A 23,252-nucleotide genomic window follows, 5' to 3' on the forward strand; every position below is an offset into this window, starting at 1 on the left:
TGCAATGGCTGGCCCGCCCCCCTCCTCTCCAGCAACTGGTCACTGCCTCGGGCCGTTCTTGCATTTGGCAGCTCAGGCTTTTGGGCTGCCGTCTTCTCTGCTGGTCAGCAGTCGCTGGGTTTTATCGTCTTGGGATTGATCCAGCATGGCTCATTAAGTCAGTAAACTGTCCTCAGCCCTAGAAGCTCATGCTCCATTCCAGCCCTTACATCTCCCATGGACACTCTTTTGGTTTCTGCCCCTTTTGCTTTCCCACCCTCTGCTCGTAGCCCCGCCAAGCGTCCCTTCCTTTTCTTGTATTTTAAAGCACTTTTAAGCTGCAACCTGGGAACATCATTACTTCGTTTCTGTGAAGCTGAACTACCCCTTCTTCCTTGTTACAAAGATAAACCTGTTCCTATTGCTTCGATTATTGTAGCATCAGAGCAATGAGGGTACCCCAAGGGAAAAAAAAGGAAAAAGGAAGGGTGTGCATGGAGGTGAAAAGAGGTAATGTGGGAAGCAATGCATCCATGTATGCAAAGATCTGGGAAAGCAAAGGAAAGGCACAGGGACTAGTGAGGAAGGAACAATTCCCCAAAAGAGAAGGCAGGCACTGGTAGACTGGTCCACCCAGGAACCTGCGAGCAAGGCCTGCCTTCCTTCCATGGATGGGCAGGGCAAGAAACAGGGGGATGTCCAATCAGGCCATAATCTGAAATGAGCACCAGCCCACCTTTCTCACCAACCACTACAGTCTAGGCTGCAATTTCTGAAGTTGGCTTAAGAAACAGCTGGGAGCAGCATGGAAGATAAGCAGCTTAGCCTACAGTGCAGAATTGCCTTAACAAACAGTGATGGGGTTCTTGGTGCTCTCTGAACTTGGTTGTATTTCATTAGCAGGCTAGATAACATCATCAGTGAGAGCTAATTAGTGATAATGTTACCTAGCTTAGTAATGAAACATCTGCCAAAAGGAAACCCCAACAACCAAGTTCAGAGTACACCAAGAACCCAAAAGTTCAACCATGGGCAACATACTGTTTATTCTCTTCTATTGAAACAAAGTTGTTCTGAAGAAAGCATTAGATAGGGATTTATACATTAGCAATCATCACTCACTGAAGTATCTGTTAACTCAGGGATTTGTACAACCTAGTACAGGATAGCGTGGTATTCTTATATACTGGCAAACATCTCAGGCTAAGAACAATAAGAGGGGACTTTGGCTATTTCCCCCTTCCAGCCTTCTATCCCACTCCTCCATTGTTTGCATCGTCTCAATTCCTCCCCTTGAAGAAATTATAGGTGCCTCTTTGTCAATCAAAGAGCATCATTTGATTGCTCAAATGAGAGGCAAATCCTTTCTAGCTCAACAAAAGTGTGTCTCTCACTGATGCAGAAGTATCTAGGAAAGCTCTTCTATTGTAATATTCCACGCCACAATTGGCATTGTTGGGCCTTTCTTTTTAGGGAAGCATTACAGCATACAGCATTGCTGCATGTTCAGGTGGTGGGGGAGAAAGGGTTGGAAAGAATGTGCTGTTTGCCCAATTATTGCCTTTCATTTTGTCAGATTGTTTATCCGGTTAGCCAAATATTGGCTATGTAATAGTGACACACACTAGTTCTCCAGGGTTCCCGACAGGGTTAGGGTCTGGAAAAAGTGCACCTCTCTCTATGAAGCAATTTGAATCATTTAATCTGCTGCTCAAATCTATGGGAAATGGTTTGCACATAGCAAAACAGTGCAGAAACTACAGTACTGCAAAATGCTTTACCAATACAGTATCAACAGAGGACAATATGCTCCATTTTCTAACCCAGAGAATATATAGTTACATTTAAGACATGCAATTCAGGGAGAGTCAGGATATTTTACTGATTAATCTGCATAGCCTTTTCATTACATAGATGTTCCAAATGGCTCAATCACAATCACAACAGACTAAATGTAGCATGAGGGAATTCTCCAGAAGCGACGGTCATATAAAAATCAGCCCATGTTCATTTAGGATTGCAAATTCACCTGGAAGGCAACCCAAAGCCCATCATTGGAAGGGGAAAATGTCGGATTCCAGGGTGACTGGGAGCAAATTCCTCAATGCACGAACAATGAATGGCCATCACAGAATCTGCATTATTAGATGGGTAATTATGCATTGTAAATAGTGGTTGTAAGCAGGAAATATGGTTTGGGTCATGTAGTCTGATCCACTTGTAAAATTCTGTTCCAATATATGCAATGTTGGGACTCATCCAAAGGCTCAAAGTGGATGACCTTGGCTGGATTATTCTTCATTGCAAAATACCTCCCTTGCAGATTGAAGAGTAAGATATTGCTGCACCTGAAATCAACATACATTTAGCAGACATGACCAAGATGGTATTTAAGGTACATAAAAAAGTAAGCTAGAAGCCATCACAACAGCAAATAAGTGGCATAAAACAAAGTAGTGGTAAGGAAAAGAGGAAGTGATGAGCATCTAACAAAAGTTAGAAAGAAGCTCTCTTTGTCCAAACTGCTGTCTTGTACAAAATCCCAGGATGCAAGCTAGAAATAATAAAGGACACGGCTGTTCCTTTCCTAAATCTAATAAGGTATGTAAGGAACAGAGCTGTGACACATGTAAACCAGTGCTTTTCAGACTTGGCCATTTTAAGATGTGTAGACTTCAACTCCCAGAATTCCCGAGTTATTTGGGGGGAATAGTTGCCTGTTGTCAGCTCTTCAAGGTAGGTCAGACTCAGACACCAAAGTTGTGAATACGAAAACTACTTTTATTAGAGGGTTACGGTAACAGAATCTTGCAACTCTGAATGTGCCTCCCTGCCTCCCTTGCCTTTATCCTAAAGAGTACAGGGAGGGTTCGGTCTGAGACATTTACTCAAATTACATTCCTGCTATGGGCTGAGATATTTCTTAGTTGACTGTTGCCTTGGCTGCCGCTCTTCCTCAAAGTTATTCTCACAGTCAATTACATCTACAGATAGTCCTCATTCAGTGACTGCAATTGGGACCAGCAACTCGGTCATTAAGCAAAGTGGTCACCAAATGAAACCACAACTGTGCTTATGATCTTACTCCAGCTTTCCTTTGCTTTACAGACCTGCAGTCATAACTGTGAGGACTGCTTGCAAAGTTACTTTTTCATCACTGTCGTAACTGCGAATGGTCACTAAATGAGGCAGTCACCAAACGAGGATTACTTGTATTCTCTCTGCAATGCTGCTTTTTCCGTGCAAAAGGCTGTGGGAAAACTAGCCGTTCTGAGCAGAGACCCAGGGAGGGAGGGGCAGGTATCATTGCTTCTGTGCTCTGCTCTACTCAAGAAGACTCCCTTGAGTTGAGCTCAACTTCTGGTAGCTTCATGGACATCTCCATCCAGTTTTCCTGCAACAAAATGCAAGTTGTGCACTGTTGCTGCTTTCTGGCAGCAGCTTGGCTTCCCAGTCTATTGTACTGCTCTGGGATCTTCCATCAAAATATAAGCAGGTTTGATCTTGCTTAGCCCAGAGCCATGTGTAAGATCAGTGTTGTTGTCACTGAGTTAACTGAAACTGCACAAGATCACTAGAGGGGGAGTGACAAGATTTCTCTCCCTCCATCTCCTGTGGAATCATACTCTTGATTATCTTCCCAACAAGACTTATCTGCTTGTTTGTACATGCACACAGCAGAAATAATAGCTGCGTGGGGATATGTGCAATATACAATCTTTTATGTTTTTTCCCTGTTCTTGCTTATCGTGCACTGCCCAGCCCTAGTTTCTATGTTGGTAGGTGTACCAAAAGCATACTACAAATATATAAACATATTTTTTAAAATGTGCACTCTGGCAATCCAGGCGGCCTCAAGCAAGACATCCCGTCCACTGCTTTAAAAGGGAGTACTTAGGCCCTGAAATGGACAGGGAGCAGGTGGAGTTGCCAACAGCATTGGCACACCATGATTCCAAATAAGTTTTGAAACACCCCCCCCCCCTCTTGATCAGCAGCAGCTTCCGAACCATTTTTAAAGGCAGCTCCATGGAGGATGGATTGCAAAAATCTAAAGAAGTCAGGAGAGCATTTCTGCTTATTTTTCTCACCTAAGGAAGCAAGCAGAAGCCCCAGTTGGACAAATGAAGTTGCAGTTTCTCTCTACTGGCTGTGCTGCAGAATGGAAAGACACAGGCCTTGACACGGCAAACAGGCACCCAGCCCCCCTGCACTTGTCAGCATTTTCCAATGGTGAATTCCAAAATGCTATTGAACCACAGCTCACCTCCCACATAGTCACTGCAGTACACTCAAGAATCAGCAAAGCTGCAGGATATAGTCCAGTGACCCAGAACATCAAGGTTTTTGCAGGCTAGGTCAGAGCAACCAGAGGCAGGATTATCTTTTTTCTCGGATGCTTCTTTTTCTTGGATGACTCTGATTGTAGCTGTGGTTTGGATGCCATCATGTGGTTGCTTTGTTGACTTTCAAAGGCTAAAAGTGGATAGAAGTGACGCCTCCCAAATGCCTTTAAATAGCCCGCTGGCTCCTTTCCACAGGCGGCTTCTTTCGCTGCCAAGCATCCTCTTGCAGATACTGCTCCATTATTTGGAAAGAAGGAAGGTTTTCTTCCTCCCAGTGAAGGGGCTAGTCGTGATTCCTGACCTAAACTGACCCTGAAATCCACAGATCCCCTTCTGTGTCCAAAGAAGCCCCCAGCTTCATTCCATACATAGGCAAGAACCACAGCTGTGTGGGCCCACGCAGGAAGAAACCCATAGCAGGTGATTGAGGTCCAAAGTCACAAAATCCAGTGTGAGGGGTCAGAACTCGCTCAGTATTGTTCCATCAGGCAAAAAAGTCAGAAAAAACAGTATTGAGGAGCAACTTCGGAAGAAGGAACATCTAACAGTCACGTTTCTCTTGGGACTGACTTTGAAGTTTGGACTTTACGGCTGAAATTCTGGCTTAATGATTTGGGGGCCTTCTCCCTTATTTTATTTTAGGGGATGGGCAACATCATTCTTGATGAAGAATTCTAGACCATTCAACTTGCACATTCTTTTGAGAATTTTTAGTTTGGTCCCAAGATAGAGGCTATCCAAATATGGAGTTTTTCCCAGATATTATCCGAATGAGAATGGCCTTGATGCAGATCATGACTCCCAGTAGGCATGAAGAGAAGCTCTTTTTAAACTCCAGCCTAATCACCATAGAACTAAGATTGAAAAGCAGAGCTTTCATGTCAGGGAGGAAACATTTCAGGCAGGCTTAAGCTCTGGATACTCATTTCAGAAACTGAGTGTCATGAATGTCTGGATCACAAGGAAAAATAAACTGGAAATACTGAAAACCACAAGAAGGGCCTTCACAAATATATTACCAAAGAAATGGAAATAGCTTATATAGCTCCAGTTATTTACAAACTCATCTACTGTGGTAATTTGGCTAGCATAATAATATTGTACCTTATAATTCTGATGTGAATTATTATATTATTGCAAAAAGGGAAATAAACATGCAAGAATTATGTTGTACAAATAATGATATAAATGTTTGACACCCAGTTTGATGGCAACAACACATCAACAGTATTAAAGACAAAAGCATAGGCATACATTTTTCATTAAGTATCCATGCAACTTGCATTATTTCAGGCTGTATAATATAACATTATGTACTGATTAAAAGAAAAATTTATCCAGTGATACTGCTGAACTTTACAAATGAATCATGTCTCTGTAATATGCCAATAATAACGTGAAATAAATAAGAAAATTATCAACTCTTTAATAGTTTTCATATGTGCATAAAGTTACAATAAGATGGATTTAAAATGGCTCAATAGATGCTTTCTGAATCCAACCAGCAGTTGTAAAGAAGGAGACACTTTGTCCTGAAATGAAAAGAAAGGCACAATATGTAAAATAGTGATTGAAACCTATACCAATTCCATAGCTTAATTTATGCTACTTTTCTATACACATCTGTATAATAGAGTTGGAGAACCTATACATTTCCAGCTGTTATTAATTCCTACTTCCCTCAGCCACATCGCTAGCCAAAAGTCAGGAATGAAGCTTGTTGTAGTCCAGGTTCTCCAAACTGCTGCCCCTCTAGAAACATGGCAGTTTGACTTCCAGAATTTCCAGTCAGCATCTGGGGGACACCACTGCACCCAACATGATCTGGAAGACCAGACAGATCCCACCCTGTAAGAGGGTCCATACCTTTTTCCACACACAGCAATGGGTACTGCCTAACATTATTTCTAGGTGTAAATATGTAGTGGCACAGTAGAATTAAGCTAAGCAGGGTTCTTGCTGTGCATTTTCTTCTAGTAGCTCTGGGATAGCAGTTGGAACTGGGAGAATTCTGTGAACACCTGAATTTCTCAAGGGGTGTCAGCTGTAATTGTTTAGCTTGGTTTGCTTTGGCTGGATTCCCACATGGAAAATCCAGAGAGGATAAAGCGTTGTCCCTATGGAAAGAGGGAAAATTATCACAGAAATAAGTGTCATAATCAGAAACGTTTGGCATGTGTTTATCAGATTCTTCTGCTGTCCTGAGCAAGTCACTACATATACTCTTTTATATAGATTTTTTTTTTCATCTACTGTATATGGACTGATCTCAGCTGCTGGTTGGCTGTGGATCCAGATTGGCTTAGTTCCAGCTTCAACAAACACGAGTGCCTGAAGGCCATGCTGAGTGCTAGCCTGGTGCTATATAAAATTCTTAAATTGTAAGGGGCAATATGGACTATTCATATTATGGCAACAGAGAAATGTTGCACCTTCTTTTAAGGACAGATGCTCTCCTGTTTCAGCCAGTACCACCTCCAGAACAGATAACTGTAAATCAGGAGAAGACCTGGTCATTTTGATGGTGGTTTTCTCTTTGGTGAGGGTGAAATTCAGCTTGTTTCCTAAGTAGCACACTCCAGTAATGTTCAGTTGCTTTATGTCATCAGGATAAACAGGGTCAAACTTCAGGCAGCTTCTGGAGATCCTAGGAAGGGTAGAGTAGTAGAATATCCTAGTCGGTGGCTAGAATAGTGAATCCCATACATTATCACAGCTTTGAGCTTTATAAACATGAAACAGGATAGAGCTACATCACCCAGGCTTTCATTCAGGATTCCCTTTGTTTCCTGATCAAGTGATTTTAAAGCAAAAGCCATTCAAGAGCCCAAGAACGAGTTATTTCTAAGCTTGATGGGAGTGGTGGGATGGCAAAGAAAATGACTAAGGTGCAAGTTAAATTACTTTTTTTTAAAGTAGTTTTAAAACCAAAGAGCCACAGCTCAGAGTAGAATACATTTGCAGAGCCTCCGGAGAGTTACCAGGCCAAAGTTAATCCTGCTGGTTAGAGGGGCCAATGCATTTCACAACTTGATTTTTACACCATCAATGCACAGAGTGCTCTGCGGAGCAACATCAAGTTCTTACTGTAGGTACATTTAGCACCTAGTTTCTACCAACTTCCCCACCTTTAAACACCTTGCTTCACATAAAGAATCTGATTTAAGACTTGATGCTTATTTCATGGGTGGGTGCAGGCTGCACTATGTGCTACACCATACCAAAATGAGCTGAGAAAAACTTGGTGGGGAAGGACAGGATGGTAATAGTCTCACCAGACCTCCCCGCATGTGGGATACCGGCTGCTCGGCTTATGCTATTTCTGGCCAGCAGAAATCAGCAGATAAAAACGGAATTTGATGACTGCAGTTAGAAGCATAGCTCCTGCAGAGGGAAAAGCTTGCTTTTCTCCTACTTTCTAAAAATAGTTATCCCTGTTATGAAAACCACCTTTGGTCTTTCAAAACACCAACATTCTAATTAAAATACAATTATATATTATATGTTTATAAATACATATATTTACATAACTAACTTGCAGCTGGGATTCCCAGGCAGAGTTGTAAAAACATACAGAGCTAGATCAAAAGCAATTCTCCAGAGGGTATTCCTCTCCTTCCTCCTGTATCACAAAGATACTGACCTGGTTCTAATTTGAATGGTTTCCTGTTCATTCTCCTCATCCTGTAAATTGTGCCAAGACTATTTTCATCCATGGTCTCCAAGATGCAGTCTCACTTTGGTGTTTACTCAGCTTGGTGACACGAACCAACTTTATGATTATAATGACCACGCATACTGATTTCAAATAAATCAGAATAGCCCTATTATTCTGCCCACCTTCAGTTAGCTAACCCCATGATATTAACTCTTCCTTGCAAACCAAAAGACCCAGTAGGCCAAAGAGAAAAAAGCAGGTGTCATCTACATACAATACACGGACTGTAGCAGCCACTTTGTAGGACAGACAGACAGAAGACTAGCAGAGCACATCCATGAACGCCAACTAGCTGTTGGAAGACATGACGGACATGGACAGATTCAACCACAGTTTCAACTGGGAAACTGATAGCAGCTTAGACCAAGCCAAATCCAAACATGCTAGAGAATTCCAGCAAGCTTGGCATTCAGACAAATCAACAATCAACAGACACAGACATAAACCATTCAAAAGAGACAATAAAAAAACTAGGAAGGAAATAAAGACTCAGCACATCCCCTCCAGCAGCCCACATCCAGAAAAGCAGAGATCAGCACTAGGCAAACAATCAGGCAGAAAACAATACCTAATCAAAGAACTACCAAGGAGGAACCCCGCCCCCAATAAAAACTGGCAGGGCAATCTACTGCATATAAACAGGCAGCAAACCCCACACTCACTAGCACTGATGATGTTACCTAGTTGGGTAATGAAACATCTGCAAGCAAACAACCAAGCTCAGAGAGCACCAAGAACTCCACAGTTCAATCCTGAGCTACAGATATTCTCTTCTATTGGAAGAGAGAAAGATTCTAGGGAGAAACAGACAATAGATACTTTGACAGAAATCAACCAATATATCTTGCATCTGGAGATACCATTTCAGTAAAAATTAGGGTCAGGAACCTCCGTAAAATGTAGAGTATCACAATCATAGATTCCTTGTGTGCTTTTATATCTCCAGAAAGGATACAGTAAAAGCAAATCACTGCACAGATGTTCCAGACATTGAAAGTATCCTATACCTATGTAGATCTTCCTCAAGAATCATGTATTGATAAATGTCTGACATAATATTGACAATTTGGAGGAGATGGTGTTATCTCAGATTATTTGTCCATAAATAACAGTTAAACATGAGATATAAAATAGCAGTAAACAATTCAATTAAAAAGAGTATAAAAATAAAGCTTATATGTAAATTATTTCAGCTCTCTGAGAAGGAAAACAGCTTTCTTTTAAATCATCAACTGTATTTCAGACAAACTTGCAGGCCACTGCTTCATAGGCCTTGATGTAGAAAAGTCTTAAGGTAGTCCTTGCTTAATGACTGCATGTTTAGCAGCTGTTCAAAGTTCCGATGGTGCTGAAAAAGTACCTTTGATTCTCACACTTATGACCATCACAGTGTCCCACGGTCACATGATCACCATTTGTGACCTTCACAGTTGGCTTCTGACAAGCAGACCCAATGGAGAAGCCAGCAGCAAAATTACAAGTTGCAGGCATGTGATGTCTTGCTTAACAACCATGGTTGAGTCACTTAATGACTGTGGCGGAAGTGAGGTTGTAAGTCCATCACAGTCACATGATGTCTAATGATAGAGTTGCTGGTCCTAGTTGTGGTTGTTAAGTGAGGACTATCTGTAGTGATTTGACACTGTGATTGCTCTGCCATGTTAAACTAACTCTGCTAATTTTTTTAGCCTGTTTTCATTTGTAACAGATTTGTGCTTTAGTAGAGGAAAGAGCTGGTTTGCCTCCAAAGATGATTTAAAGGCAAAATATGATGCGTCTTAGACCCAAGAGACAGATCTTAAGTAAGGCTTGACAGTGTACTTTATGGTGTGTGCCTGGTAACTATGGACTTAATGGCTGAGGTAAAATAGAAAGACACAAAAGGGATTTTTGAATAGATAGCAATCAGTCACTCACAGAATGTACTAAATAAACACATTCTGTCAAATTTCTGCATTGTTTTGCAAAATACTTTAAGTTACAACAACTTGCGTTATATTTATTTTTAGGTATAACTTTTCTAACCTGTATCTTTGGTATGCTTTTTCTGTAAGCACTTATTCCTGGTTACACATTCCTGTATGCAACTTTTCTGAACATATGTAAATACATTTCAAGGCATATATACAATAAAGTAGCTAAGAAATACTTTGTAATAGACTCTAGAGCTAGGTAAGCTACATCTCCATTCATTTTGCAATAGAGCATCACACAATTTCAACTGGGAAGAAATCTGTGACAAATTTCTCTACCATTCCTAGTTTATACCTGAACCCAGCATATCCAAAAAAGATGGCTTGTAGAAATCCACCCATCCCGGTCAAGAAGTTTACAGCTCCTGATCCATCAGAATTTTCCACCCAGATCTAAGGAAATTTAAAAAAAAAAAAAAAGATATATAGATGGATGTTGTTAAGAGTAGAAGAACTTAAGTCAGGAATAAAATGTGTCCAACTGCTTGACCTTGAATGGCTCGGTGATGTTGCTGAAACATTTGCTCATTTGTTGTTGTGCTCTTTTGATTTCCTTCAGCTCCAACCAGCCAACAGCAAACATGCTCTGATGGGAGAAAGACACTGGTACCACTCTATCATCAACACACCCTTATTCAGACAGATGCATTGCAGATGGATAAGATGGAAATCACTTGCTCCCTTTTTACCCAAGTCATGGCTGGCCCCTGAGGATCAGTCACAGGCTCATAGATCTCTAGATCATTCCTTCTGACTTCTGGGTCCATAGGGTACACGACAGGAAACCCAAGCAAGACAACATCAGCTTGTTTCACTGGCTCACCTGTGGGAAGAGGCATGAAGCAAAGCCCTGATGTGACCAAGGCACAGCTGTGTGATGGCAACCGCTAAGGAAATGGAACTTCTCATTTTCATGCTACATTCCCTTTGATGGCATGGGGGATATAGAAAGAAAACTTCTACTTATGAGTATGTCAAAGATCCTTGATGCATGGGAAGCAAAGGTGCAGCAGCTGTCACGATACATTTATATGTGGAGAAAAGCCTCACCTGTTTTTCTAACCCTACAGCAATAAAGACCTAGGAGCCTTGCTAAAATGTCAGTTTGAAGAAACAATATGCAGATATTCTAGTATCTGGCCCACCAGATTAGATAATAATTTAGCCAATATGTGAGAGAGCTATCTCTTTCCAACACATTCCCTCTTGAAGGGATAGGCAACTCACAATCCAAAGCTGTATGTAGCGCCCAAAACCTGTGCTGCCTTCCATGTAACTTATAACCAATGCCATCCTAATGGTTTCAAGCAGTTTCCTTGCAGGTGATCAGAGGATTCCAGGGGACAGTTAGTTGGAAGGAATGGGAAAACAAGGCTTCCCCTTTCCTTCTAGCAAAAATTGCTGTGTTCCCAAATATCAGTGAAAGTGAGAATACAACACTTTTGCCTTTTTTATTGTTGGGAGGAAAAGGAAAATCTCTTGGCTTTGCACTGTCCTTCTCCCCACCCCCATTCCCTGAGGGGAGGAAGTACATCCCTGAGCAAGACAACAAAAAATATTGAATACTGCTCGTTGGGCAATATGTTAACTTGATGCCCTCCACATTAGCATGTAGGATGAGTGATGATCACATCCCCATGATTAAGTGAACAATATGACCTGCAATGCAGTTGGTTTCAAGGGTTGGATGAGCACCTTGGTTTCTTCTTCCGAATCCCTCACCTGGACAGTACCCATCATATTCTGGATGGTAGCATCTGCTTTTATCCAAAGGCACTTTAAGTTTCTTCATAATTTCCTTCCATTCTTCAGGGACAGGAAAATGCAACTGGGAGCCCAAGTCAATTGCAAAGTTCAAGCTGAAAAGGTACAGAGGAAAAAAAATAGCTGAGTTAGCATAATAGAGAATTACAAATTGGAAACATGTTGACATTTAGCATTTTAAAAGACAACACCAGTAGATGTTCAGGGCACTTTTTTTTTTTTTTTGAGGTTGTTCCTAATTAGTTATTAAAGAGGCTCTCATTGTTCCTCCCAACAAATGTTTGTTTTAATCATTGTGATGTCATACTTGCTTAACTTTTACTCCAGTGAAATTAAATTGTATCCAGAAGGTACCATGGCATACATCTTGTTGCAGAAGACAAATCAGTCATATACTACTTAAAGAAGTTTTGAGGACTTCCTCTAGTACTGGGGTAAAGACAGGCAGAGTTTTTTTTTTTTTAAATGTTCTTTCATTAGCTTTTTCAAAAAGTATCCACACAAGGTTTGCAATCATATTTCAGCCTTTCGGCATTTTATCAGTGTTACCTGGAAACAGAATATTTATTTCTGAACAATGCTGTTACTCTTTCACTCATAAATTTTCAAAGAGGTGGCTTCCAGTGAAACCAAGAAAACCAGCAGAAACATTTTCAAGTTTATCAGTCTCTGTATTTCTATCCCTTTTCTTTGGAGTGCCTTTAAATGAACATGGGACCTGAGATCTTATTGATAAAATTGACAAGACTTAACTTTTTTCTTGTCCATTTTAGGTTATTTCCAGACTAGTGATTTATAGCATCCTTTACCATCAGTGTGATGTTATAAAGCCCATCATTATTACTGATACATTTGCACAGCAATGGCTGGATGACATTATAAGATGCAATAAATCATCAGTGAAACGACCTCAGTAAAATCTAGATAAAAAGGACCAGGAAAAAAAAAAGATGGATAAAAACATACAGTGCAGAAAAAGGAAGTTACACTCCATAAGATCATTGTAACTAAGTCACAACAGTTTTCTTTTGCAGTTTATTTTTGTAATCATCTAGGCATTAGGGAAGGGGGTAAGTTGGTACAGAAATCTTTACATAAAATAAACAGTAAATGAGATGGTATCTTGCATCTCAAGGAGGATGCTTGCTGGACAGCCACCACTCTTGGATTGTTTAATGGGTTTTTTTGTTCAATGTGGAAGATTAGACTGGATCTTTCCAACTTTACAACTCTGTGATTCTATCACTGGCCCACGCTAGGGATGTCTTCTCTGGCATTAACTGGAGACGATTTGATGACAACATTTAAAGCTAGAGAAAAACATCTGTGGATAACAGTCATGCGCATGAACTGCATTTGAAAAAGATTCCCAAATAATCCTTGAAGTACTTGGAAATTCGTGCTTGATTTTGCACTATTCAATACCAGCTAGGGGAAGGCTTTGGTTAAAATTTGCAAAGAAGCAATATGTATTTCATAAGGCAGTGTGCCATAATCTCTTGTTAAAAATCTTGCTCTGTTTGTATTTGGTTGGCCTCCTTTCCTTTCTCTACATGGGCAGTATCTTTCTCAAAAGGGGTGAGGAGGGAGAGGGTGGGAAAGTTACTCTTAAACCATTCTGCATTTGAAAGTCAACCCCTTCTGGAAACCAGAAAGTGAATCCTATATCAACTGCAATATGTCACTCAAAGCAATTGTTTCATGGGAAGGAGGCTGGAATTGACAAATATACTGTACTTGGTTTGGAGTTTGGACCAGAAGATTGAAAGCACCTTCCCAAGAGTGGGACTGAAGGGAGAAATCCTCAGCAGAAAGGATGAAGCTCCCCAGCCAACCAGACTTGAATATGACGGGAGGTTCAGCCTGGTTATGGCAGCCTATCATAATTATCCTTTACTGTATTTTCCTGAAGGATAGGGCCTGCCAATGAAGTTTTAAATTACCATTCTCACAATTTGTAATAGATAACAAATGCATTAAAAAAGTGAATTCAGTATTAACCATCAATAAGGCTAAAGTATAAAAAAGCCAAAGAAGGACAGAGAAGAAGGATCATCAATTCTGGAAGTCTCTTACCTCCTCTGGGCAACAGCATTTGTATAGACAGAATTATTGACACTGCAGTGATACTCATCTGGGGGCATAACACCTAAAAGAAGGCAGACACCTTTAGAACACAGCAGCCCTTCCACAGGCACCATTGTGATGTCATCATGGTTAGGAATAGACACCTATGACCTATCCAAACTTTTTTTCTCCCAGAATAACCCTTAAGAATAAGTATAGATAGATAAAGGTTCAAGGGTACATGTTGGTTGCAATGTATTTGGGCATTTTAAAAAAAAGTTAATTGCACACAATTTGAAGGAAGACGCTATTATTTGAATGCATCAGGCTTCATACTAGGACTTGGCAATAAATCACAGTTCTCCAGGTACTTAACCTGTTATTTAGCACTTGGCTTGACTTTTCACAAGACCCTCAGACTTGACCCAGCTAGATTACTCATGTATTTATTACATTTATTTATATATCTCCCATCCATTCCTGGCTGTTTGCAAACATAAAATACAATCATTTCTAATTTTTATTTATTATATCTTTACTGTAGACAAGATGAAGCCTTAAAGCCAACCATTGACTGCTCGCAGCAGAGCAAAGAATTCAGAGGGAACCACTGGTAAGGTAATAGTATGTGGGAATGACCTTGGGAGACCAGAGAGAGAGCCGCAAACAGGACAACCAGCATGTAAAAGGTGTTTCAGCCCCCAGAAGGGGGGATGGCGTGGAGTTTCCCCTTCTGAGGGCTGAAACGCCTTTTACATGCTGGTTGTCCTGTTTGCGGCTCTCCCTCTGGTCTCCCAAGGTCATTCCCACATACCATTACAGGTTCTGCCTCATCAGCTTCAGCTGTTACAGGAGACACACTGAATTGATTTTTATCTCTGCTTAGGAATCCTCTTACACCAACTTACCAACAATGTAATAGTTCTCTTCCTCAGAGTTCCACACCACTCGGCTGCACCAGTACTGAGCGATAGCCTGGACTACGTCCCAGCCACCTTCCTGCTGAAAGAGCTTCAAGTCCTAGAAGCACATTAGAAGGAGGGATTCCATTGACCCTGGAGTGCCTGATCTGAGTCAGACAGGCTAACAAGGTTTGGTGGCAAAAACAGAAGCAGGGTAGGAGGCAAAAGTGGCTACCCCAAGCCCTGCCCCAGCTACCTGAGTGATGTAGAAATACTGCTCAAAAGCCAGCATCACATCTCCATTGATGTGGATCTCCTCATCTCCATAAATTTTCTCAGGGCAGACCTCTCGGCCTGTTGCTGCACTCTCCCAAGGAAACTTTGCACCCTGCCACAACCAAAGCCCAAATCAAATCAAATCAAATATTTTGACAAGGTCAAGACATATTGAATAGTAAGACATTTCCTTTCTTTGGGCAATTTCAAATCCAGAGCATGCTTGTTCAGGAATGGGCAGCTATTTGCTGCATGACAGAAGACCCTGTTGGAGACTGGTCAATGGCTTCGTTTGCTCAGTCCAGTTTCTGTCCCCAGTGAGAGAAGGCAACTTTTCAATGTCATTCTGTGCCTTGTTCACAGTTGGCAAAGAATAGCTCTGTCTGTTGTTAAATTGTGGTCCCCCTCAAAGCTCTTCACTTGGGTCATATGGGGGGTTGAATTCAGCACCTTCAATATTCAGCCATATGTTCACAGGAAAGAAGAGCATCCAGGAAGATGGCACATGAGGGCCATTGTCTGGATCCAATAGGCAAGTCAAGAAGTCATTTGTTATAATGCCAGTACTGCGGCTTGTGATGTGGCTAGGTTTTACAATGATTCACCTATAGCTAGTTTGGTGTAGCAGTTAAGGCATCAGGCTAGAATCCAGGAAACTCTGAGTTCTAGTCCCACCTTAGGCACAAAGCCAGCTGGGTGGCCTTGGGCCAGTCACCCTCTCTCAGCCCCAGGAAGAAGGCAGCGGCAAGTCACTTCTGAAATCTTGCCAAGAAAACTGCAGGGACTAGTCCAGACAGTCACCAGGAGTCAAGACTGATTTGAAGGCATTTTAAAAAAACCCTATAGCTTACAATTACATTTACTGAGATTGATATTGATTTTAAAGCTTAGCAACCAATAGCACATTTGAGAAATGCTTACATACTTGTGCCCTCTGAATCCATGTTTTGTTAGCACAAGCATCACTGGAGTTTTAGCAGCCAACTTTTGAATGACTAAGTCTGCTGTTCAGAATTATGATCTTAGAAAATGTACTTACCTATTTTCTCAAGCTTTCAGAATCTGCTCATTGTTGTTTAAGCATACTGCCATAACACTAAAGACTAGAAACTTACTCCAATGGCCTACCTAGCTTAATTTCAAATGGTTATATACTCATGTGGTGTTACTGATTGTTGGTCTAGATTATCTTATTTAAGAAGTTCTAGACAAAGCTAGAAAGTCACCCTGAATTGTCTGCTCTGCTGCTTTAGCAATTCTTTCATAAATTCTTTTCAAATTAGCCTGTTGAAGCTTGGAGCACTTTGCCTATCCTGGCCATCTGTGCTTCCTGGAGAAGAGAAGGGAGATCCCTGGTTTGTCTTCAAAGCAGGTTCTGAAGTTGGATGAGATGTCATCTAACTTCTTAGAAAGGCTTAAAATCACCCCAGTTTAGACACCACTTCCTACCCTTCTACTTCCAGTCTTCCCCACTTCAGCCCTACTTCAGACTGCAAGAGCTGCTGTCATTTTAATGTCACCCATGCTTTCATAACCGTTTAGAGCTACTCTTGTTTCAAAGAGCCTTCTGCTGCTGCCACTGAATTTTGTTCTCGTTTTTTGAAAACCCGCTGAAAAGGTAAAATAAACAACAGTTCAAGCCAAGGGGAATCTGGGGGGGGGGGCGGTCCTGCACTGCAGATTTTTCTTTCATAGAGGAAACTGGCTTTATGCCTTCCATGGAAGGAGATGCTGGCATTTTATCTCGCCTTCACAAGTGGCTTCTACCTTATATCCTTGTTCCCATGCATTGTGTTGAGCTCCCTCTAGTGTTCGGATCCTGTATTTTAGGATTGCACAAGCTGCTTCTGGATAGAAAAGCAAGATGTTTGGGTATATCCAAGTATCCTAGGTTTAACAACAAAAAGAAAGGACAATGTATATAAATATTGCCATCAAATGCAAATGAGGGTGTCTACAAGATCTGTATATTAGAGAGTAACCAGCAGTTATTCCTCTCCCATAATAAGAGTTACATGTTGGGGGGAGATGGGCAGCATACAAGTTTAATAATAAATAAATAATAAATAAGAGCTCCCAGGTTCAGATAACTAAGCTGCCTTCCCCAACCTGGCGTACTCCAGATCTGGTAAATTACACCCCCTAGGCCAATAACCGGGGATAACATGAGAGTCCAAAACATATGGAGCAGACCAGATTATAGAAAGCTAAAATGTCTTGAGTTTCATGTTCTGAGATCATGGAAACACCAATGCTGTTAGTCAGCATTCCTAACCTAGAACAATCCAGATGTGCTGAGGCTGCAGTTCTCAAAATGTTGCCCTGGAATTCTAGGAATTACTGTTTCAACCAGGTGAAATCTAAGCCTTTTGCAAATTGGCATTTATTAGTCACTCAACAGATGGACAATCCATGCCTACCTCTGGCCCCAGGGACCTGAGATCACGCTACCTACGTTCAGCAGCAACATTTTTCTTCTTGCCGGCACAATAAGGGTGGGACGAAGAGTTGGAGCCTTCTGGGAGACCAGCTTCTTCAATCCCCACCCTTAAAACAAAATCTGGGCCCTAGAATGATGGGGCTTCAGTTTAAAGACTTAAACTGGAGAACCACACAATGAATATTCTACTCTGGGGTAGGAGACTGTGGAAAGTTGATGTCAAACCTCCTTAGGAGACTCTTACTACTGTGAAAGAAAAACGGATGGGGCCAGAATGCATTTCCTCCAGTACTGATTATGCCTAACTAGTCCCAACACACATCACAATTTAAGGGACAGCGTTTAAATCAGGAAGTGCAAGAGCAGTAATAAAAGATGGCATTTCATGCATCTGATGAAACAACTGGAAGGTTATCAAAACCTAAGTTATAAAGGAATAGAGGGGGATGCATAGAGAGAGAGGAGGAGGAAACTTCACTCAAGGGGAGAAACAGAGACAGATCCAGAGTTAGTTCATCTGCTAATAAAACCTAACTTGTTGACTATTTTGAAAAGATATGAGTCAAGCAGAGATTGTGGCTCAGGGCAGAGCACATGCCTGGCATAGATAACTGCCAGGTTCAATCCATGGCACCTCCAATTAAGAAGATCCCAGGCTTAAACGAACACACACACACACCCTGATGTACGCTAGGTGAGATGAACTAAGTCTAACTTTCTATCTTCACTTTGCAGGATGAGTCACATAACTGAGCTAACAGTTGATTGCATAGTGGTTAAATCAACCTGCAACTGAGAGAGCTGGAACTCTGCAGAATTCACAGCACCTTTTAGTCTTTGCATATGCATCACAGAAAGCTAAAACCAGCTACAGGACAGTAGATGACCAGGTCTTTGCCACGGCATAGAACATTTTCCCCAATTCATCTCCGCTTCATACAGTAGTAGAAAATTGGGGCACCTGTGGTGCCTTTTGCTCACCTGGTCCCAGAAGACGTGGCCCCAGTAGTCTTCCCCAGATGTGCCATTGGAAAGGCCTCCTGGGCTGATTCCAGAGAATGGGAAGTTAGCAGAGCCCAGAGGAGGAATGGCACTGAGCAGGTAATAGAGGCAGCCATAAATGGCCTGGCTGAAGGGAAGAGGCCCCTCCACATCTACACAGCAGCCTTCCCAGAGCGCTGCCCATGCCTGGACGTGAGACAAATGTAAGGAACCAGATCCAATCAGGGACATTCCTTCACAAAAGGTCCTCTGCACATCCTCTTCAGTCTCTGCTATGGCAGTGAGGAACTCCCATCTCTGCTCCTTCTTTTCTCCAGGGAGGGTCACTGATTGGGGCACTGGGGTCCAGACCATGTGTACAGTAGGCTGGGGGCCACCTTCTACTTCTGGGACCAATGTCTTTCCATACAGATAGCTAAGGAGAAATAAAAAATTGGGAATCCTTATGTTTCTCTCTGGAGATTAGAGGGTCTGGTAAAGAATGGAAACACCACTGGTATTTTATACCCATCTCGTACAAAGGCTTTGCTTTCCATCCTTTTGAACTCTAATCTAAAACTTTTCCTTCCATCTTTCCATTCTCTTTATTCTTTGTATCTCTGCCTATACCTTTTAAGTGTAGTGGCCAATGGTTCTCCCTCAATGGCTCTGCCTGATAGGCCAAGCTAGTAGGGAATTCAAGAAGTTGTAGACCCAGCTCATCTGGAGGACACCAGGTTACGGAAGGCAGTATTAGTCAAAGTCCACCCCTTCTTCTAATCTGAAGCACCCTCTTAGCAATATGGGTGTTTCCTGACAGACTGTCTGTGTCCTCTGGAGGGGGCTGCATTTATTCCCTATTCAAAACCACAGGAAAAACATCTGGTTTCTGTTATTGCTGTCTTTCAAGGCCAGGAGCTCCAGAAAACCTTCCCACAATAATACTCACTGAGCTCCCAGGAAATCTGGCCCTTTCTGCAAGTCCAGGTCTGGACTCTCTGGCGTGAACTGGGTGTGGAGATTCACTGTGATGGGTTTAGTTTCAAGAGCTGACCTTGAGATGGTTATGCTGAAGGCCAGAAGATGGAGAAGAGACTGGTGGGCATAGATTGTGTGAGTAGCTGTATATTCTGAGCACTGGGCGGTGTGGATGTAGGTCCCTGCAGGCAGAAGGAAGGGATCAGTTTGAACGCATACACTAAATTCTCAAGTCAAATGTACTCATGCAATTTCACACAAGGAAATGAGCCTGGGGCAAGAAATCTAAATGTGGCCTACAATATAATCCTTCTGTTATTTGATAAATTGAAATGTGAAAAAGATGGTTGTTTGTGATTGTCTCCTTAAAGATTAAATTATATTTGATACATCATAGAATTGAAAAATAATCCATTTGCACAGGAAGGTGGAAAAATATTCTCCAGATCTTAAGCACTCTGTACTGTAATTAAAAATTTTCTTGAAAATTCCTGTCTTCCTCCAGTTTGAAGATTTTCAATTCTATTTAAGGAGGCTTCTCAGTTGGACAAGATATGCTGGACAACAACTTCCATCATCCTGTTGCTAACGGGAACTATTTTGCTGCATCTGAAGGATATCTAGTTAAGAAAGGCTGTTTTAAAAGATGCCTTTCAAAATAGGTTCATCTGAGAGATTCTCAGATTCCTTTATGAGCTCTATATGTGGATGCAAATTCAAACTTAGGAGAACCTAGCTCAACTTGAATTTCCTATATCCACCCCCTTGTTCTTCTTTATGAATTGTGAGGCTCACATTGTCCTTCAAAACAAAAGCTATTTTCTGTGCTCAGTGTGCGAGTTGAAGAAAGCCATCCTGACAGGGTGGCCGGAATGTATTTGCCAGCAAAATGCAGATGAGGATGGTTGCATTGCCACGTACCTGTCCTGGTGTCCAAACAGAAGGTCTCCCTCAGGTCGTTGGCTCCATCCACGTCCATCCTGACATTCACAGGACTGGGGAGATCAGCCCGATGTGTCTGCCCAACTGCTCCATTGTACACCCCATTGACATGAAGGATGTCCCTGTAGACTCGGGTCCCCAGATAGGCATTGGTCATCGTTGGGAGGAGTCTGGTGTCAGAAGGCAGAGCATCCGTGGTAAATATGGTGGGGTCTTCACCCACCACCGCCATATCAAGATGAGGGAGGAGGAATGTTTGGAGTTCCAGCTGAAAAAAAAATAATGCACACAATAAATACTCTATCTGTATGATGCTGAGCAGAGGGGGTAATTTCCATTCCCATCCTCCCTCTCACGTGGCACTGAGGATCAGCTTAAAATCCACATGGAAAGAAGGACTCAGATGGATCAATTCTGTTTTGGGAGGATTTAAAGGAGAGGCAGGCAGGCAGGCAGAATTTTGGGAAGGGACAATCCCCCACAACTCCTGATCAGCTAGTGGGGACTAATGGGAAATGTAGTCCAAAACTTCAGGCTGCTGGTTTCTAGGGAAGAAAGGCGCCCATCCATCCACACACAAACATTCCCAAAGAACAGAGGAAGCTCTGAAAAGTGGCGCCGGTCACCCCACACCCGTCCGGCCCGAATCAGCCCCTCTAGCCCTCCACTCCGCTTACGGGAACTCCAAAGCTACCGAGGACCTGGAAGCGAGGCAGCCCGGAGCCGCCCTTCTCCTCCTCCTCCTCCCTCTGCCCCTTCAAGGGGCTCACCTCCGCCTGGAGAGTTTGCTGCTCGGACGTTTTCCGGGCGGGCAGGGTGGAAATTCCTGCGGAGAAAGGGACAGCCTGTGAAAAACTCGCCCCGCCTTCGCGGACTCAGGGAACAGGCGGAGGAAACCAAACAACTAACAGTGGCGCGGAGCATTGCCGCCCTCGGCCCTTTCTTGTTCCTTCCATTTTTCCGTCTTTAAAGTCTCTTGAAGAGACGTCCCAGTTTGTGCCGCGAGAGGGCGCTGTCTGACCGCGGAGCGCGAAGTCCGCAAACTTCCTACAGCTCGGAAGAGCTGCGAGCGCAAACTTGCGAGCAGCAGCGCAGCGCGCCTTCTCTCGGCGTTTCTTTCTCCCGCTTTGTAGTTTTCTGCCTTTTCTCCGTCAGAGGCGGAAATAGTGCAAAAAGGGGAAATAGCATTTATACGAGGACTTCGTCCTGAAACCATGCTCGGTAAAGCCAAGTATTGTACTTGTTAGTACTTGGATAGGAAACCACCAGGAGATCACCAGATTGGAAAGTCGAAAAGATGTCCCGGAGAGAAAGGATGGTAAACGCTTGCAGCCAAGAAAACTGCAAACTTACATGAATGTGTTTGTATAGCTACCAGGAATCGAGTTGGTTTCAGAGACTTACTGATCTCAATATCCCTCCTGGCGAGCTTCGCCTCTCTGAATCTTTGCAGCCTGAGTGATAGAAATGCCATTGCGTTCAACGATCTGTGCCAAATCGCTCAGAGATCTGTACCCAACTTAGATTGGACATGGAAAAGAACGTAGGGGAAGAAGGCATTTTCCTGCAAGTAAAAGCATCTATTGACCAAAGTCTACTTTGAGTTTCTTCTGCAAGGATGTCCCTGTTTCATGAAGATTTAATCTATTATTATTGTGTCTGCGTCTGGTATAATTTCTTGATTATAGTGGCAATTAGTAAATTATAAAATTATAGTTCATTAATAAAGGATATAATTCAAATGTGGCATTCATTTCAGAAAAAATAGTGATGATTTGAATGTACCAAAATATTAATGAAGTTAGCTAGTACTTTGTTAAACTGTCCAGCTGCAAAGTGCTAGCTTACCAAACATGTCTCTAAAACAGTCTGTCACTGGTATTTGATGTCATGTAAAAAGGAGAAGAGGACGGCAGAGGATGAGATGGTTAGATAGCATCACTGAAGCAATGAGCATGAAACTGAGCAAACTCAGGGAGGCAGTGAAGGACAGGAAGGCCTGGCGCAATATGGTTCATGGGGTCACGAAGAGTCGGACACGACTTAACGACTAAACAACAACAACAACAAAAAATGAGAAAGCCAGTTTGGTGCAGTGGTGAAGGCACTGGGCCAGAAACCCAAAGACTGTGAATTCTAGTCGTGCCTTAGGGACAAAGCCAGCTGGGTGACCTTGGGCCAGTCACTCTCTCTCAGCCCTAGGAAGGAGGCAATGTCAAATCACTTCTGAAAAACCTTGCCAAGAAAACTGCAGGAATTTGTCCTGGCAGTCTCTGAGAATCAGACATGATTGAACGGATAATTAATACACAAATAAATAAATAAATAAAATGTGATCTGTGCCCGAAGTGTCTGCCAATGCAATGCATGTACTCTTAGTTTGCATTTTAAAGCATGAACATGCTTGGGTAAGCTGGGCTTTGTTGTGCATTGCATTTTGGCCAAAATATGCCCAAATTGATTGGCACACTCTTAACCATTAGCAGGGAATGCTGTAGGTGACCTGGGTATGACTAGCCTACATCTTTTTCTCTTACACAGACGTGTTATGGGAAAGCATCTATTGACCGAAGCCTGATGGGCAGCACAAATCAGAAGTGGGCCCGCCTGACGATGACCATGCCGGATGGAAGAGCGCAACTTCAAATGTAAGAAAACGTCATTTTTTTAACAATAGAGCATGCTATTCTTTGGCACCTCCTGGTATGACCGTAAACCCGTATCAGCCTTTTTAAAAGTTAAAGGAGAAAAAGCTCCCATCTCTTACATTACCTGGCCTTTCCTCCTGCTTTGGGTTAGTGGCTTGGGAGTTCCTGTTGCTACTACCTACCTTCTGGGAAGTCTCACCTAGTGTCCACCCCCCTAACTCCAGCACGTGAGAGAAAT

The 23,252-nt window shown here is 42.4% G+C and overlaps 1 protein-coding gene across 9 annotated transcripts; it reads right to left on the reverse strand.

Moving 5' to 3' along the window:
- Positions 1 to 1,537: 1,537 nt before the first annotated feature.
- Positions 1,538 to 21,342, reverse strand: PGGHG (protein-glucosylgalactosylhydroxylysine glucosidase). 9 transcript variants are annotated; one of them, XM_088146138.1, is made up of 16 exons: positions 21,276 to 21,339; positions 21,137 to 21,192; positions 20,346 to 20,634; positions 19,396 to 19,606; positions 18,447 to 18,882; positions 16,793 to 16,912; positions 15,006 to 15,137; positions 14,756 to 14,867; positions 13,857 to 13,929; positions 11,712 to 11,875; positions 10,706 to 10,839; positions 10,507 to 10,602; positions 10,312 to 10,409; positions 6,758 to 6,972; positions 4,247 to 6,149; positions 1,538 to 2,327 (listed from the first exon to the last, which is right to left on the reverse strand). In XM_088146138.1, exons 3-15 carry the CDS (start codon positions 20,596 to 20,598, stop codon positions 6,019 to 6,021), a joined length of 2,175 nt encoding a protein of 724 aa, XP_088002264.1. In that variant the 5' UTR covers positions 20,599 to 20,634; positions 21,137 to 21,192; positions 21,276 to 21,339; the 3' UTR covers positions 1,538 to 2,327; positions 4,247 to 6,018. The 9 variants fall into 9 exon arrangements, with proteins under 9 accessions (XP_088002264.1, XP_025031588.1, XP_088002267.1 ...); XM_025175820.2 differs by having other exon boundaries at positions 21,137 to 21,342; XM_088146141.1 differs by having other exon boundaries at positions 4,247 to 5,857; positions 11,739 to 11,875; positions 21,044 to 21,342.
- Between the last annotated feature and the right edge of the window lie 1,910 nt (positions 21,343 to 23,252).

The sequence above is a fragment of the Python bivittatus genome, unplaced genomic scaffold (assembly GCF_059951505.1).
Source record: "Python bivittatus isolate LINGU-HERP-01145 unplaced genomic scaffold, Pbiv_v1 ctg000480_np1212, whole genome shotgun sequence".
Taxonomy (NCBI): domain Eukaryota; kingdom Metazoa; phylum Chordata; class Lepidosauria; order Squamata; family Pythonidae; genus Python; species Python bivittatus.

Coding starts and splice junctions, on each gene's coding strand:
- PGGHG (XM_025175820.2), bottom strand. CDS start 20,598: ATGGCGGTGGTGGGTGAAGACCCCACCATATTTACCACGGATGCTCTG. Junction 19,607..20,345: donor CTGTTTGGACACCAGGACAG/GTACGTGGCAAT, acceptor TTCTGCCTGCAG/GGACCTACATCCACACCGCC. Junction 10,840..11,711: donor ATTCGGAAGAAGAAACCAAG/GTGCTCATCCAA, acceptor CTCTTCCCACAG/GTGAGCCAGTGAAACAAGCT.